We start from the raw sequence: 18,274 nt of genomic DNA, 5'->3' as shown, positions 1-18,274 counted from the left end.
AAGCTAACATGTCTGTATGTCGACTGAGCTAAAGAAAAGACTAGTATACACAGCGTAACTCATTTAAAAGTAAATAAGTGCTAGACGCAGTGAGCAGCCATGTTGATTTGATGGCACATGCTAAACATGGGTTTGAGGAGACTTTCCTGACTGTCTGAGTAGGAATTCTGAGCTAAGGGGGTGTTTTCTTTGGTCGAAAAATCCTGAGAGTTACAATTTTAGCTGAACACAGCATTATTCCCACGGGCACCACTATCAACAGGTAGTCGAACAACATGATAATAGACCGACATAATGATGAAAGAAGTTTTAAAAAACAGACAGTTAACTAATATCTCATTTCATGATAAAACAAATCTTGGATGCCACTGATGATCACATTAGTGTCAAGTCCTCCAGGGTAGAGTTTTCCTTTAAACTGATTTCCTCCCTCCATCTTCTTTCTTTTTTTTATTCTTTCTTAGCTGCATAATTTTCTTCTGCAACTCCATCCTCAGGTAGTAAAATCAAGCTGGTCCATGCATTTCTCGGAATATGCATCCCCGTGAGCGCCTCTATAAACTGACTCCCTTGCCAGTGTTACAGCCTCATCCACTCTTATCCTTCACTTCCAGCCACCATCCAGAAGAAAGTAGCCATAAAGAGTCCCTGAGACTTCTGAAATCAAATCTGCTCTTAACAGCAAGCTATGACTGCACAAATAGTACACCTTGGCGTCAAACTGTCTACTAGTAATGCTTTCAACTCCACATATGGTCTTGATTTAAGCTTTGTGGTGATCGCATCCAACTACAGGGTGTCCCAAAAGTCTCCATACGTAGGGGAAAATAACACTTTTTAGCAAAATGTCTTCCAAAATGTTTCATACTTCGTTACTATTAGGGATGTCACAATACCAAAAATCTAGTAGTCAGCACCGATACCAAAGTCGATACCACAGTGTGGTATAAAAATAAAATTTAAAAAAATTAATTAAAAACTCTCCTGGAGGACATCCTCCTCTGGCTGATACTGGCAAAGAGAGTATCTTTTCCTCTCAACAATTCAGGGCGGAGCTAAACTTGTTAAACTAAGCTAATCTTCTGTAATTTTTCCCCTGTGTGCTTGTAGGCATTTTTCTTCTTCTTCACCACTTGTGGACAGACTAAAACACTTGCGCATATTTGCTGCCCCCATCAGGTTCGGAAGAATTGCAACCTCGGTACCGCCATTACAACCTTTTCCAGTGCTAGTGCAGAAAAACAAGTACAGTACTGTCACGCATTAAGAACGTTGGTATCGACTTGGTACTGAAGTATCGGTTCTCGTGACATCCATAGTTACTACATATACACACACACACATATATATATACACATATACACATTATATTATATATATTTCAAATAGCCTTTAAGAATGCCTGACAAAAGAAGAACGTATTGAAATCATTCTCATGGCTGGATCAGCAGGCTGTCGCAAGGTTGCGATGGACTTTAACAGGAAACATTGCAAGCACATCACATACGGCACTGTTGCCAAACTTATTATGAAATTCAAAAAGACTGGAAGTGTTGCAAACCAACCATGGAGATCCATGAATATCCACTGATGAAGGTGCAACCGACATGGTGCTGGCATACATAGTCCCCTATGTTTGGAGACTTTTGGGACACCCTGTAGATTCCCTGGAGACGTTGTCTTGTTGTCACGTTGTCAAGTGTCTGCCTTAAGTGCTTGAGTCATTGGCTTGATACAGCCTGATTCACCTGAAAGCATCTTGCTTCTTAGTTCCTTTGTCTGAGGAAGAGAAAAAAGGATGGAAGAAAAGGGAATGAGGATAGAACCGCTGGAAATTATTTCCACACAGGAAGCAGTTGTGTATCACTGATCCAAAAGCCTCTTGTCCTCTCATTCCTTGATTCCTCTAAGAATGGTGGACTTGATATCCATTGATACAAATGGGGTGAAGGACATGGAATCAGCCAGAAATCAATTCGAGTTTTGTGCTGCACCCAAGGTTGGAGAGAAAAGGGAATGTCTGCTGTTTTGTTGAGAAAGTAAAGAGGAATTCCTTCATTAATCTCCAATGTTGCCATCAAAGAGTTTTTCCTTGTATTTCCTACATACATACTTAGGATGGTATCAGCAGAGAAAATGGAGTTCTCTATCAGACATTTCTTGTGCCTCAACAAAATAAAACTCGCCTCAGTGGCAAAATCAATAAGATCAAATGTACAGAAACAAAACTGTGTTTTTATATACCAAAGAGATGAAGAGAGCACACCTACTCAACCAGACACCTATTACACATTCATCATCTTTCTGTCTGTCTCTGTCTCTGTCTCTCTCTCTCTCTCTCTCTCTCACACACACACACACACACACACACACACACACTATGCTTACACTGTAACATTTGATATTGTGCTTGGTAGCAACTGATGCTCCTCAATGAAGCAACTCAGAAAGCGAAAATAAAATTCTGACAATGCATTTTACTGTAAACCTACTTTATTGGTCTGTCACTCACATCTACATTACACCTAGCCGCAAAATATTCCCTGTGCATTAATATGCAAGAATAAAATGTGTTGTATTTGAAAACATGAGCTGTTGGCATTAAGAAGCCTACTTTCATTTAAACAGTAGTCCTCACATATCAGGTGGAGCATTTAGAAATGACAGGCATGTGTAAGTAGGCTAGTCATTCACTGTTTTCATTTTCCAACCATAACATGTCTGGGCTATGGGGTAGGGTGGCTAGATGGAAACCCTTTCTCACGAAAAACATCCAAGCTCAACAAAATCACCCCCAAACCATGTGGCAAAATGTCTTTTGTCTGATGAGACCAATTCCATAATTCCAAAAGTTATGTTTGGTACATACACAGTAAAACCCCTAGTGTTGAATTAAAACCCAGTGTGTTCGTTGTGTCCAGTGGACTTATATAAACACTGTAGGGTGCAGATTCAACAGTCTGGGTATTAAATCAACACTGGGGATTTTACTGTGTACCCACGGTGAAGCATGGTGGTGGCAGCATCATGCTTTAGGGCTGTTTTTCTATCAAGGTGGAATGAATCATGAATAACTATAAATATCAGTTGATTTAAGTGCAAAACCTTTAGGTACCTGCTAGTAAGCTGCTGATGAAAAGGAATTGCACATTTCAGCACGACCCACAACATATATCCAAAAAAAAGTGCCTAACAACAAATCTATCGACTTGTTGGACAAACCTTAGCGACTTTCCAAATCGCCAGTACTGTCCTGCAAGTGCAAGGTCTTGCTTTCCCTCTGCACATATACCTCTCTCTGTCTGCTCTGTTCAGCGAGAGCCGCAGCATATCCCAATGATCCTCATCTCCAGAGCTCCAGTCCGAGACCCAAGAGGCGATCTTACTGACAGAGCTTGAGAGCCAGGAGGGGGGGTCTCACCCACCGAGTTCCTGTCTGAGGTCGACGAGACAACCTCCCAAGCCACGTTCCTGTTCTAGGTCATGGAGACAGCCTCCCAAGCCACGTTCCTGTCCGAGGCCGATGAGGTGACCCCCCAAGCCATGGTCCTGTCCGAGGTTGACGAGTTGTCCTCCCAAGCCATGCTCCTGTCCAAGTTTGATGAGACCGCCTCTCAAGCCATGTTCCTGTCTGAGTCTGATACTGTACGGTCAACCAAGTTATGCTCACGTCTGAGTGTGCGGACACAGCCAACCAGATTCAGCGTGCAGAATCGACAACAAACGATGCTCAGCTTCCCTGTTCCACTGAGGACCTCTCTGCCTTCCTGTTCCACTGAGGATGTCGTTCCGCCTTCCTGTTCCACTGAGGACTTCGTTCTACCTCCATGCTCCGCTGAGGACGTCATTCTGCCTCTATGCTCGGCCAAGGACATCGCGCCACTTTCCCCCTCCTTTGAGGACGTCACTCTATCCTGTTCCACTGAGGACATTGCTCCGCCTCTTTGCTGCAATGAAGACACGATGCCCCAAGCCTGGATACTACCTAAGAACCATAACACTCATGTCCTAGCCCAGCCATATGACCCCAGCGATCCTGTTGACAACCCACAGCCTATTTTCTGCCTGAATGAGCCAAGTCAAGTATTGTGTGTAAGTGTTACTTGTGTTTCATGTTTCCGTGTTCCTGATTTTGATTCTAGTTTAGCCTCGTCTATGCCCGTTTTCCGAGTGCTTGACCTTTGCCTGTTTGTGACCACATTATTGTTTCACATTTTGCATTTGTCTGCTTATATTCCATAATAAAGCTCTTGTGACAGCTTTGAAGTGGACCAAGGAGAAGGAAGACAGAGACAGGCTTAAAACACCAGTGCTTTTATTACTTTTATTGGTTTAGTGTTCTTTTTTTTGTGTCTCACCACAAGATATAGATATATATACACACACACACAAATAGACCAAGTTAACAAAACTCTCCATACAGGTTCACAGTAAAAGACTGTTATCCGTTTTTGTCTCAGTTCTGATGCCACACATTTTTAAAAATCTGAATGAAAGCTTTTTAAAAAAAAAAACCTTTTGTGCTCTTTTAAAGTAATACTTCTTTGACGGTTGCATTCAGTCAGTTCTTTCCTGAAAAGAAGGACGCTGCACTCCAGGAGCATGACCACACCACTGATGGACTCAGTGGAGGTTGGAATCTGAGCATAAACATTATACGCCTTATCAAAGAGGACTGCAAACTTTTCCCAATTTGCCAGCCGTGCATACCTGAACACACACACACACACAAACTTACAGAATCAGTATATCCTGAATGCTATCTTACATGTAACAGAGTAACTTCTCACCACAGAGCCACTGCAGAGTAAAGATGCAGCATCAGACTCTTTTCAGGTTCACATCTGGCCGAGACTCTTCCACAAATGCCAAACACTCCTCGAATGGTCTGAATGCAATTCCTGAACCAAACAAGGTCAAAACTGTTCATGTTAGAGGATGTTTCAGATAATTATTTTAAGGTCGGTTTACTGTTTATCCGTAAACATAACTAACCATTAAAGTAGTAAGGTTTGACCATGGACAGGGATGGGCTGTACTTATGATACATGGGTCTGAAATATGTATTTAAAATACAAAATCACACTCTCGCTGTATCTGTACACATTGACACATACACACAGTCACATGTGCTGCATCATCAGGTATAATTGTTTCAAGCAATAACTGAAGCAACATCAACCCACACCCACCTGTCAGTGAGGAGCAGAGGAAGATCTAATGCAACTGTTGTCCTCATGTCCAAACCGGGTCTGTTCAGAACTTCACCCAGCTTCTGAGCTCAAACAGCTGTCGAACGCATGCCACCAGAAACTTAGTCTTGTTCTTTCATATGCACATTAGGAAACTGAGCCTTTAAGAAGGACGTGTCTACTTACTGCACTCGATGGACTGCTCCAGGTCCCCTGTGCACATTTTAACGGCGGCAAGGGTTGGAGTCAAGCGGCTGATCAGCCTCCGTCCCTCAGGATGGTCTGACAGGCTGGCACAAGTCCTGCACAGGAAGGCTTCGAGACGCTTGCACTCACTCTCCTCGCCAATAAACTGACTGTACTTGAGATAGTCGATGGCGGAGCAGAGGATCTGCAGATACAACAAACATGACTTGTTAATCTTGTTCTGTGTCATTGGCTTCACGATCTAGTCAAAATAGCCACAAGACATTCTTTAACAAACCTGAAGGAAAGCACAAATCTTTAAAAGATCATGGCTGTCTGGGATCTGTGTTTAATAATCTAGGTCCATACATTAAAGGTATAATAAGTGACTGACGTTAACTAAAAGCAAATATTACAAAAAGCATGTCCTCCATTAAATATGATTGATCACACTTTTAATTAGACTCTTTCTCCGCTCTAATTCACCTTTCTCTATTTTTCTGTGATTAATCTGTGGAATCATACTTAAAATCGGACTCATGTCCACATGTCTTAATCCTGTTGAACTTTGACACTGACCTTGAACGGACTGGCGCTCTGGAAGGCAAGATTGATTTCCATGGTGATGGCCAGTGATGCACTCCTGAGCTGGCCACACATGCAGCCGATTTGCCACAGGAAAGACAGACAATCAATGCATTCCTGCAGACGGTCCAGCTTTCTTTTCCTACACACACAATCATCTTATAAAACTTTCTGCATTCTGACAGTATTAATTTCTTGTTCAATGATAACATGAACAATAGACTCATACTCTGGGATCTGGAACTGTTTGGACCGGTAATGGAGTTTCTTCATCTTTTCGTATATGAGCTTAAAGGATTGTGCAACAGAACTGCGAGGCAGTTTGCAGTTCAGGATCTTCAAGGCTTTCTTAAAATTCTCTTCTGCCTCCAGAATTTTCCCTGCTTTAAACTGAATCTGGGAGAAATTAAGACATAATGAAGACGTGACCTGTTTGTCTTTGACAAGTTATATTTGCACTTTGGATTTGCATTTGAGTCTTGAATACCTGAGTCTTTACATACCTCTCCCGTGAGCCGATGCATAAATGCTTGCTGAAATTCACAGATTTTTACTTCTCCAGGATCTGCTGACGGAAACGCAGACCTCCCTCCTTTTAAATTTTCTAGAATGGACCTGGCCTCAGTCAAATACTCCAACGCCTGCAACAAGACACACTTTCTCAGTCATGTGCAATGATCACAACAGGGGGCAGTTATACAGTTAAATAAGCAGTTAGACTACACACATACCCTAGGATCATTCTGAAGATATACACAGGCAGCTGCACTCTCCAACAGGTAGTAAAATGTCCTGGGCACGTCTCCTGCAAACCTCCAGTGTCTCACTCTAGGGATGAGTACTGTCTCCACTAGCTGAGCACACTCGCAGCTGCCTGCAGTCATCCTATGACGCACTTCCATCGGTACTGAATTCACCTTGGCCAGGATGTTCTTTGTATCATTACTGCATACATACACAAGCAATGTTACTTCCTGTATATGGTGAGGTTACATTACAGCAATGCATCCATCAGATTTATCAGCATCTGTATATAAGCTCTGAATCATAATCACATCTCTATAATAAATGTTTTGTCTATATGAATGCGATCAATGTATCCTCACCAATTTCTTTCAGTTGGGTACACCTGATTTCGAGAGCAAATGCCTACACACAGAAAAAAAACCTCACTAAACATACCAATGCTGTGTGTTATCCTGTGTATGTGGTTTTACAATGTCTACACTTTTTTTCCTCATCAGTATTTACAAACATACAGACCTCCACACTGTGGTTTGTGTGTGTATGTCTACAGTATATTTGCATGTTTAGAACGGTACTGAATTAGAGTTTGTTCAGAATAGGACCTGACCATTTAATTGGCTTGCTGATAAAATTGGCTGATGTGGTTGATACGGTTCAACAAAATGATCAGTATCGGTGAAAATCTTTAAATAATCTACAGTATGGGAAACCACATTTGTAAATGTGATGCCTTTATTGAACAACTTCACTAGCTGCATTTACATGGACAACAATAATCCACTCTTAATCCGATTAAGACCATACTCTAATTAAGAAACTACCATGTAAACAGCAATTTTTACTTACCTTAATCTAATTAAGGTCATAATCGAAGTAAGCAATAATCTCATTAAGACAGGTGGAGTACTCCTGTTTTAGTCGCATTATGGACGTGTAGTACTGACATGTAAACACCTTAATCACGACAGGGCACGATCACACACGGCAGTTTTACGGCAAACAAGACAGTTCGGCTGCTTCCCAAATCGCATACTTTCCTACTATAGGCCTGTAGTGGGGAAAAATACATGTATCTCGGCTACTATATAGACATTAACTACGCGATTTGGGACACACCCATTGGCTTCAAGCAGTTGTCTGTTTGCACGTACAGCATGACAAATAATTAACTGCACTTAAAGCGTTCGTAAAAAGATTAAATAAAAACACCCAAAACTGTATACGGTTCCATAACGAAGACGAACTGTATGTTGATACGTGAAATTGTGGAGGGACGTCGGACGGCGTGGCGCGGTGACGTAATGATGCGTAATGAACTGTTAATCTAATTATGATCTAAAACATGTCAAACGGGAACATGACTGGAGTATTCTAAAAGCGACTCATGTAAACACCTTAATCACATTATTATCTTACTCAGATTAGGTTCAATAATTAGATTAATGCTGTCCATGTAAATGTAGTCATTGAATCACTTATTCATTCTAAAACAATGAAATCGTTATTATGTTTATATAATGCAAGTTATATTATATGAGATTGAGAAACTGACTGAGAATCTTTCTTGTTAAACGACTGACATCTGTTTCATTTCCGACCATAGAAAATGATATTGGCCAACAATGTAAACAATCTAAAGGTTTAAGCCTTTAATATATGTTCGTATGGGTCAGGCACTAGAATGGAAGTCAAGAAGATTTCATTCTCTGACCCTGGCTACGAAAGATCTCATAAGGCCGTATTGCCTTGTAGATCTCCTGGAGATGCTCGCTACTGTCATCTGTGGCTCTTTTGTGTTCAAATATGAAACTCCTGTCATCGCACTTGCTGCAGCGGTAGGTCTTTTTCTCCAGGTAGTTTGCACATGTCATGTGGATCGAACAAAGTAGGCCCTTATTCCTCTCTGTCAGCTTATGTACCATCTCCATTTCATCATTGTTGCAGAAACTCATCTGCCGACACGTCCACACAGGATCCATTGAGAACCAAGTGTACTCTGAGAGAGAAACAGTTTAAGTGTCAGCACTGTACAGTTATATCTAGCGTTATTAAATGATTACAATCACAAGGATTTCTTGCTGATGCAGGATTAACAACAATTCTTTATTTGCTCAAAATTGTGCAATGCTTTGGAAATGTAAATATTTTATCCAGTGCTATCAAAAATACTTTTACCACTGTGTTAATTCAACAATCCTTATGTTTTCTTAAGAATGAATCAATGAAGTACATTGAGAGAAAGAGAGAGAGAGAGAGAGAGAGACTTATAATCTCTTACCTTTGCAGATGTTCTCACAGTAACAGGTCTGGGTTAATGAGACGTTCCTGGGCTTTGAGGAACACTTGAAGATGCCCGCTCTAAACAGTGATCTTAGGGGGATTGCGAGCTCATGTTCCCTCATATGAGGAAGCATGTGCTTCAGCATCTCAATGGTGAAGGTGTAGCCAATAGCAGAGGCATATTTCACCACCATCTCCTCAAGTGGCTCCATTGTCTGCATGTTAGCTAAAGCTAGACAAGATTTAACAAAAGTAATAAGTGCATTGCTGAGGTAAGACTTGTTTACAATAAAGGAATGTGCTTCATTGATGAATGTTAAACACTCACCCAATCGCCTGCCATCAATCCCCCCGGATGATACGGCAGCTTTATTAGCAAGCCTGAAATACAGTTCCAGTTCCTCAGATTACTGTTAAGTATTCCACTTATGTATTGGTTGTCACTCATTGTGTTCAGATGATTTTAATCACTACAAAAAACTACAATACTGCAAAAAAAGAAAAAAAAGAACTGAAAGCATTTACATCTGATTTATATCGTCACGATAGCACACATTCTCAAGCTGACTGATCCTCCCTTGAGGCACTAAGGTTGAAAGAGGCAGCATGGAGTAAAGTTTGGTCGTTACATCACATGACACAATCCCTGGGTAGTCCATCGACAAGTCTGCAGCCAGATACACTTTCTCTCCGGACACTGTTAATAGTTAACAAAACATTAATATTTACTAAACATTAAAGTAACACTGTCTAGGAAAACACTCCTTACCTCTGTATTCTTTTCTCAAAGGAGTCTGCTCAAACTCGTACAAGACTCTTCCTGTAGCTACACCTATAGAGATACCCCTATAGGACACAAACAGGACTAGTCAAAATGCTCCATGTGGGTAAGTGTGTAAAATGATAACGAGGAGTTTGTTTGGAACACTCCATGCTGTGACTTACAAAACACTGTCGATTTCTTTGCGGCACGTCTCATGTATCCGGTAGGCAGCCTGCAGTGCTTGAGCAGTCTTATCCGGTCTCTTATCCCCAGGTAAGCCAACAGCACACACAAAGATACAGCCCTGAAAACACATGACAGATCCAGAGAAATGATTGAGTCTGATATTCTGATTCAGCTTTACAATGGTAAAAACTGCAGGTGTCTGGGTTTGCTCTGAAGGTCAAAACGTATGTGTTACTTTTCCATTAAACTCTGTAAGACTATCAACTGTGAACCCAGCTAAATGTCTGCTACTGTCTCAAGAAGCAAGAGGATCTTGTTTTACTTATAATGTATTTGTCAGGAAAACTCCCACAGCCACTGTTCTGTTTCCCAGAACGACCGTCAATAGCAGCTCAAGGTCAACTGATGGGTGAGCACCGACAACATCTGGTGGATCTCGATGCAAGGGTTAGCATACTCTCGCAGACCCTTGCCACTCACTAGCTGCTAGCTTACTAATCCCTCAACCGGACAAGTATGCACAAGAAAAGGCTTTCTGCTATAGTGTTCCCTCTATTTCGACACTAAATAGGGGCTGATGCACCAGCAGAAGATAACCGCCTTCCTCGGCCCCCTAAAAGATTGGGTCACCGCGATGTGGTATCAATTAGGCGACCAGCTGAATTCGTACGATAGGTTCATAACGCTCTTCCAGCGTGCATCAGAGGGAAAGGAAATCAGGGAACAGCTGCTCAAGGCACTAGGCACATGGCTGAGTATCAGTACTCTTGAGTTCCGCACACTTGCAGCCGGCAACAAGTGGAATAATCCGGCTCCGAAAGCTGTTTTCCAGTGGGGTTTGAATGTCGACGTCCTGAGCTGTAGCGATGAGAAGCTGACTCTTGATTTTCTCATCGACTTGCCCAGTTGCCTGGACCACCTGCTTTTAAACCAGCCACTTGCACGTAGAAACGAGCTCCTGATAAGACCAAGCAGCCCCTCCAAACCGATGCAGCTGTGCCACAGAAAGCAACAATGTTTCTACTGTGGGCAATTAGATCACTTCTTCCAGCTGGGCCCGGCAAATATATTCACTAAACTTGACCTCAAAAATGCATATAATCTGATATGGAGCCAGGAGGAAGATAAGAGGAAGATGGGCTTTATCGGCACCCCTGACCACTCTGAATACTGCATCATGCCATATGGCACCTGTCATATCACAGCCAAACCATAACTCAGTTTCCCAGGAGGCACCGCAAACTACATACATGGCCACTGAGGACTACACTTCACACGCGCCCGCCTTCCCCGGAGTTCTAACCACACACACCTGCACCCAATCACACACACACACACACTCAGAATAAAGGAGACTTTGGGAGCATTCAGATGGTGCGAAGTAAACGTTCAGTTGACTGGTTCTCTGCCGTTCTCCAAGCCTTTTCATCGTGTTTTGCCAAAGTGACTTTGTCCATTGTTTCTGCTCTCGACCCTGATTTTCTGTCTTGCCTAGTTTTGTTTGTTTGCCTGATTGCCTGACTGCTACCTGTTTAACGACCACGAATTTTGCCTTTCCCCTTTGGATGATTGACATTGATCTGCATACCCGCACTTGCTTCCATCTCCATGACAGCACCCCTTTGGTGTTCCATTGTCACAGAAAGGAATTCCTATGGTTATGCTGGGAAGATTTATCATTGCCTAAATTGATGACATCCTAAAATACTCTCCTTCGCTCAAAACGCAAGTATGTCCACCAAGTCCTCTAGTGCCTGTTGCACAACCAGTTGTATGTCAAGGGAGATAAGTGAGAATTTCACAAACAGAAAATCTAATTCCTGGGGTAAATCATTAGTCCTGAAGGAATAACCATCGATCGAGCTACAGTGCATCCAGTGGCATTTTTGTCCAGAAAGTTATCCCCCACAGAGCAGAACCATGACATTGGAAAATGTGAGCTACTGACTGTAAAGCTCTGCAAGTACTGGTGGCCAAATAGGTTAGCAGATGTGCAACGCTTTGTCTCAAACACAGCCTGTGTCCAAGCCAAAGTCCCTTGTGCTCTACCTGCAGGTACACTTTTACCTTTACCTATGCCACAACGTCCTTGGTACCATCTGACAGTGGACTTCATCACTGATCTCCCAGAGTCTCGAAACCTTATTCCTTTTCATTGCCACAGCCTTTGCCACAGCTGTACTACTGTTCAACAATTTGTTTTGATATTATGGTGTCCTGCAGTAGTCCGCGACTGAGGCACACACAGACTGGGGTAACCATAAGCCTAACGTCAGGCTATCACACACAGGCTAATGGACAGGTGAAGAGGGCTAATCAGGAGATAAGTTGTTTTCTCTGAATGTTCTGTGCCCAAAATCAAGGAGACTAAGCCCAGTTCCTCCCATGGCCAGAATATGCCCAGAACTCACAGAGACATTCAGCTATGCAACTCACAGCATTCCAGTGCATGTTTGGTTACCACCACCCCCATGTCCCTGGAATGCTAACCCCACCAACTCTCCAGCCATTGATGAGTTGTTTAAAGCAGAGTGAACAGGTATGAGAGAGCACACGCCAATGCCTAGAAAAGTTGGCACAGATCAACAAGAAAAATGCCGACCAACTCAGTGAAGAAACGTTATTCACCAAAGGATCACGTCTGGCTAGCTACCATAGACTTAGGCACGTTGGTCTCTACAAAATCTTGAAGCGTTACCAAAGTCACGTACAAACTCAACCTACCACAACATTGCCGTATTGCACCATCTTATCATGTCTCAGGTCTGAAACCCATCATGTAGGGACCACTGACATTCCCTCAACAACTCCACCAAAACCACTTGAGATTGAAGGTCAACCAGCTTACCGGGCTATGGCCATTACTCAACTCCTGCTGCTTAAACAGCAAACATGAGTACCTCAACGAATGGGAGGGGTTTGACCCTGAGGAACATTGCTGGATCCCAGCTCACAACATCCTTGATCCCAGCCTATGCCAATAATACCACATCAGACACCCAAAGCTCCCAGAGTCTTGCCTGAGGGGGAGGTATAGAAAGAACAGTGCTCCCAGATTGAGCCCTTCAGGGAGGGCTTCTGTCAGGAAAACTCCTACAGCCACAGAGAACTCTGTTTCCCAGAACACCTCATGGCCAACGGATATGGCCGCAATGGACTACACTTCCCAACAATCGCACACCTGAGAACAATCATACAATCGAACAATCACAGTATTTAAGGGACTCCGATTCACATTCTGATTGCAAAGTAACACTCAGTGTGTTTGTAGCACATCAATATGTGTGACATCACTGTAAGTTCCCACATGGGTCTGCCGTCACCCTGCCCCCCGGGAGTCAGTATGTTCAGTATAGCTGTCAGGTGCAGCGTATATGGTTGTCAGTAAAGCCACAACTTGTGAAGCTGGAGTCTATGACAATTTGTTTCACATTATATGAGTCAACAGTGTTTGTACCTGACTTACCAAGGTACTGACTGTTTATTGCTATTCTGGTTTTGATTGCCCTCTCCCTGGTTTTGGTAATCCAGTTTTGCCCTGGCTGTATGGTTTGCACATCGCATTGCACCACTATGCTTGTTTTTGGATTACAACCTTGCCTACGCATTTGGATTTGTTTGCCCGTGTTTCTTAAATAAACTCTCTCTCTGCATTTGCATCCATATCCACTTGCCAGTTGTGACAGTAGTAACCAAGACTTGGAAAACTTACCTCGTCAAAAAAGAAGACGTTGCAGATTTCCCCACGGCAGCTGAACATTTGCTCTGCAATAATTTCACTGCCTTTATGACGACTGAATCCCAGATCCGTCCGAGTCTGCACGAATTGCAGATTCACAAACATGATGGTAGCAGGCCATATGTCTGGGAGGGTTGTCCATTGCCAGTTTTCATGTATCTAATGGAAAAAAATGAAGAACTCAGTACGATTCTCCATGGACAGTTCTGGTGTCAATGCAGTTAGAACACAAAGCCTGTCTTATGAAATCCCTGAGCCTATGTTGCCTACGCCAATGACCAATTCTGGCTATGTACTGTACGACCATCTAATATACTGATTCTGATACATTATTGCCTCAAATAGTACTCACCTTGTTCAGGGCTGTTTGCATCATAAACTTACGGATGACACGGTCTCTCTCAACATTTGTTAACAGGTATGCTTTTTTCAGGTTTCCTAAAGAAAACATTTAAATTGATTTATGTAACAGTAGAAATCTGCGTATTAAAAGCTGTGTGAAAAAAGTGGCTTACTCGGCATATGGATGTCAACGTTGTAACGGCGCCGGTCTTCCACCGAGACACTTTGCTGTTCCTTGCTGTATTGCACCTGATGCATCAACATTTATATCATTAAGTTCAAATCAGAGGAAATAACAGTTTCAGAAAAGTCTGCTAGATGAGGTTTAACACCAACCTTGACAGCTTCTTCATTTTCAATATTTTCGACAGTAAGGTTTTGTCTGTCGCAGTGCCGCCATGCTTCAGGGCACAGAATGAAGTCGCCATGGTCGAGCAGCGCTTCAGCCGATCGTATCTCTTCCACAGCCGGGCCAATGACAGCACAAACCTGATGCTCTTCATCTCCTAGTCTCATTTTGGCGAACGTCCCAGCTGATAATGCTACCAGAAACAAGAACAACATGTAAATATTCTATCAAATATAAAGACGCTAAATTATGCATATAGAATAAAATAAGCACCTATTTTGATGGGTCGACTGTGGAGTTTGTACACTTCCAGAATTTTGAAAGCACACTGGACAACCTGAGATATGGTGTCACTCAGCTGCACGTTCTCCTCCACCCACTCAGCCACAATCGTGAAAGCTGCAGGCAAGATTATGTAACATTGATGTACTGTCATAAGTGCATAAATATTTTTTCTAACAAATAACTTTACAGAACAAAATAAAGATACCTGTGTGATGCACCACGTAACCGCCTGCAGCATGGATACCTGTAGATTCAAACAGACGTTACAATCTGCTGAGTTAAAAATGTACTAAGCAATTAGTGCAGGGCAAAAAATTCATAACTTACATGGAACTATGTTGGGATAGTGTGGATATGTCCTCAATCCTGTAAAAGAAAAATGACAAGAATAAGAAAACTCCAGCAAAATACATTTAGTACAAAAAACATAGAGTCCAAACTAATTTGTCTAAAAGGGTGGTATCTTTCTGTTCACTAATTAATGGGATAAATCTACCATCCACTGCTCTTACTGAAATTTACACCTGCTATTGGCCATTTTTAACCAGTAAATATCCAATTACTGTCCATTGATATATTACACACAATGTGATTGATCATGTAGTCAATGTTAAGTACTACATGTAAGCAGTAAGAATGTAAGTAAGTAAAGTAATTAAATAAACAAATAGTTTATGAAAACTTATTGTTGCTCTTGAAAAAAAATTGTCAAGCATAAGCATACAGCATAAGTGAGCAGAAAAGTTTTTTCCCCCTGAATCACCCATTAGAATCGTAGCTACATGATAGTTGTGCAGTCAAGAAAATATTTACACATAAAACAAGCATCAGCCAGGTTGCCCAGCTCACCTACTTTTTGTACACACGTGCAGCAAAACACCAGTCTTGAATTGTGCGGTGCGAATTCCCTCTGATGATACAACATCGTACAACTCAGTAAGACGGATTGTTGAATTCAAAATATTAGGATTGTGGAAATTCATGTCTGAATTTTCGTTTCGTCCAAACTCACGGTTAATGTAACCAGTAACTGTAGAATAAACTGTTCTCAAGACAACAAGTACTTTATTTCTGAACACTTACACATTCTATATTCCACTTCTGCCTTCTATATTCCACTACTCGTCAGAGTATTCACAGCTCCAGTATTTGCCTTCAATCGCCTCTAGATGGCGCCTTGAAGCGCTCTGATATTTTACTGGAGTGAATGAAATTAAAATGAATGTAAAAATTAATGAACGAATTAATTGCTTATTAACTGTTAACACAAACTCACTCTCTGTTTAATCATCACAATTGGATGACTAATGAGAAAGGAAATCGTTTGAATTTGAACTTTAACAAAATATATAATAATAATAATAATAATAATAATAATAAAAAAAAAAAAGGAAACAGACAGCTACACACAAACAAACACAAAGCAAAGAGAAATGTTCCTGCTGGCATCCGATAGGAGAGTTGAGTAAAAGTTTTCACCCCCATCCTGTTAGCGTTCATTAAAGTTTGCTCTGTTTCAAGTATGTATGTCACTTGAGATAGTTTAGTCAGACTCAGCCTGACCAGAAACCATCATATTCACCCGAGGTGCAGGTGCATTATACATGAATCATATTACTTTTTAATTAAAAAAAAAAAAATATATATATATATATATATATATATATATATATATATATATATATATATATATATATATATATATATATATATATATATATATATAAATATAAAATCAGAGTATCAAATATAAACGTTGTCTTTATATGCTAATGAAGAAAAATAGTTCACATGTTCATAATGTTATTTAGCTAATTTTGAAGATTGTTGCCAAAGTAGGGGAAGGAAATAAAAGTTTAGGGGAAAATTTCGGACCAGCCCTACTCCACTTTCAAACTGAAAATACATATTCTTCCTATTTAGTAGAAATCAGAATTTAGGCTAAATTTGCTAAATAACTATTGGATAACTAGCATTAATCAACTGATAATTGTTTTGCAATATGTTGTACTGACTGACACGGTGCTGTCACTAATATCGGTAATCTTCAGTAAGGGGGAAGAAAACAGTAGGTCTAATGTTTTTAATATCTTATAAGCCTATACCCTTATACAGCATGCAATAATGCATAATCCTACACCGTATAAAACTATACCCTTATACAGTGTGTAATAATGTATTAACCGATACGCAATGAATGATTGGACTCACTCCTTTTTGGTTTCATTTGTTGAGCATTATCGCTGTTTGTATGGTAATGAACAGGTGGTATATAAGGTATACAATATTCATGGCTTGGTGCATCTTGGTGGCAATGTAAAAGTGCATGGTCCTTTGGACAGCATATCTTGTTTCCCCTGTGCAAACTTTCTTGGGGAGCTTAAGTGTGATGAACAGGCCATGGAAACGGTGTTAGGATCCATGTGCAGGAACTTTGACTGAAAATACACAAACAAACAATCCAAATCGGTAAGCAGTGAGACGTAGTCGAGGGGCAGGCAGATTAAGTTCTGTAACCCAAAAGACTGTCCAAGCAGGCAAACAAAACAAAGGATAATCCAAAGTATCAGTAATTCTAAAATAAATTTTAAAAAAACAGGCAACGGTCAAAACATGACGCAAACATGGCAGACAATGGAAAACGGCTCGGTAATGAAGATGGACTAGCAATACTTCGCAAACGTGAGGTGGAAATGGCATGTTTATATATGCAGCAAACAGGAAGTGAGTGTGAGGCACATGTCCGTGTTTAGTATTCGGCCGAGGGCTCGCTCTGGTGGGTGGATAAATGTGGGACAGCCTCATTCATTACATTAAACCAGTGGTTCTCAACACCTCTCTCTGCGTCTGCTTTGTTCAGCGAGAGCCGGAGCAGCACATCCAGGTGATCACACGGCAGCGGACATAGACATGAACGTTAAAAGGAACAAGCGCAGGTGTCCCACTGATTGATTTAACAATGTCATGGCTAACGAGACACTCTTCGTCCCAATTTACATCATTCGTATGCGGACGTTTTTAGAACGCAAGACGAATGTAATGCAACGTGTTTTACATGTAAAATAGTCCACGTTAATACAGCCTAGCTCTCTCGTTCAAAGTAGTTATAGTGTTCAGAAACAAGATCAAATTTCAAGAACACCCTTTCCTTCAATACTTTTTTCCTGTGTCATTCCACTTTATTACACACAACTTCATTTGTGGACCTTAATGTTGTGAATTCTTTATATTTCTGGATTTCTTGAGTTAATACTGATGTCTTGTGAAAACTTATCGTGAATAGCCTCACTGGAAATATATTTACTGAAAAGAATGTTGCTGCTTTCAATACTTATTTCCCCCACCGTGAAGCTGTATAAAATACTTTACTATATAAATTACCATCCAGGACTTCAGTCAGATTTGTGACCTAGGTGAAGAACTGTTTTCTTTCTATGGATGTTTTGCAGGTACGGTCCCCTAGACGAGCTGGCGGATCACGTTTTCCCTTTGGTTGGCAAAGAGCAAAGCTCTGCCCTGAATTACCCAGAATTCAGTTCCTTCTGCTACAGGAAGCAGCCGGTCACTGAGATTAGTCAGGAAGACATCCTGTTACTCTGATTGGCAGAGACGGGTATTGA

At 41.4% G+C, this 18,274-nt stretch overlaps 1 protein-coding gene across 1 annotated transcript; it reads right to left on the bottom strand.

The window, feature by feature from the left end:
- Nucleotides 1–4,298: 4,298 nt before the first annotated feature.
- On the bottom strand, nt 4,299–15,724 carry LOC108268064 (adenylate cyclase type 10). The gene is made up of 23 exons (XM_017472748.2): nt 15,508–15,724; nt 14,982–15,020; nt 14,860–14,898; nt 14,643–14,768; nt 14,357–14,562; nt 14,194–14,269; nt 14,031–14,116; nt 13,652–13,837; nt 9,936–10,057; nt 9,760–9,836; nt 9,516–9,687; nt 9,319–9,371; nt 8,989–9,222; nt 8,422–8,706; nt 7,070–7,112; nt 6,695–6,908; nt 6,467–6,604; nt 6,193–6,359; nt 5,958–6,105; nt 5,379–5,583; nt 5,193–5,289; nt 4,791–4,901; nt 4,299–4,710 (listed from the first exon to the last, which is right to left on the bottom strand). The coding sequence occupies exons 1-21, from the start codon at nt 15,635–15,637 to the stop codon at nt 5,282–5,284; spliced, it is 2,754 nt and encodes a 917-aa protein (XP_017328237.1). The 5' UTR covers nt 15,638–15,724; the 3' UTR covers nt 4,299–4,710; nt 4,791–4,901; nt 5,193–5,281.
- Between the last annotated feature and the right edge of the window lie 2,550 nt (nt 15,725–18,274).

Source organism: Ictalurus punctatus, chromosome 7 (assembly GCF_001660625.3).
Source record: "Ictalurus punctatus breed USDA103 chromosome 7, Coco_2.0, whole genome shotgun sequence".
Taxonomy (NCBI): domain Eukaryota; kingdom Metazoa; phylum Chordata; class Actinopteri; order Siluriformes; family Ictaluridae; genus Ictalurus; species Ictalurus punctatus.
Note: the sequence above shows the minus strand (reverse complement) of the source record. Positions and strands in the feature narration are given on the sequence as shown.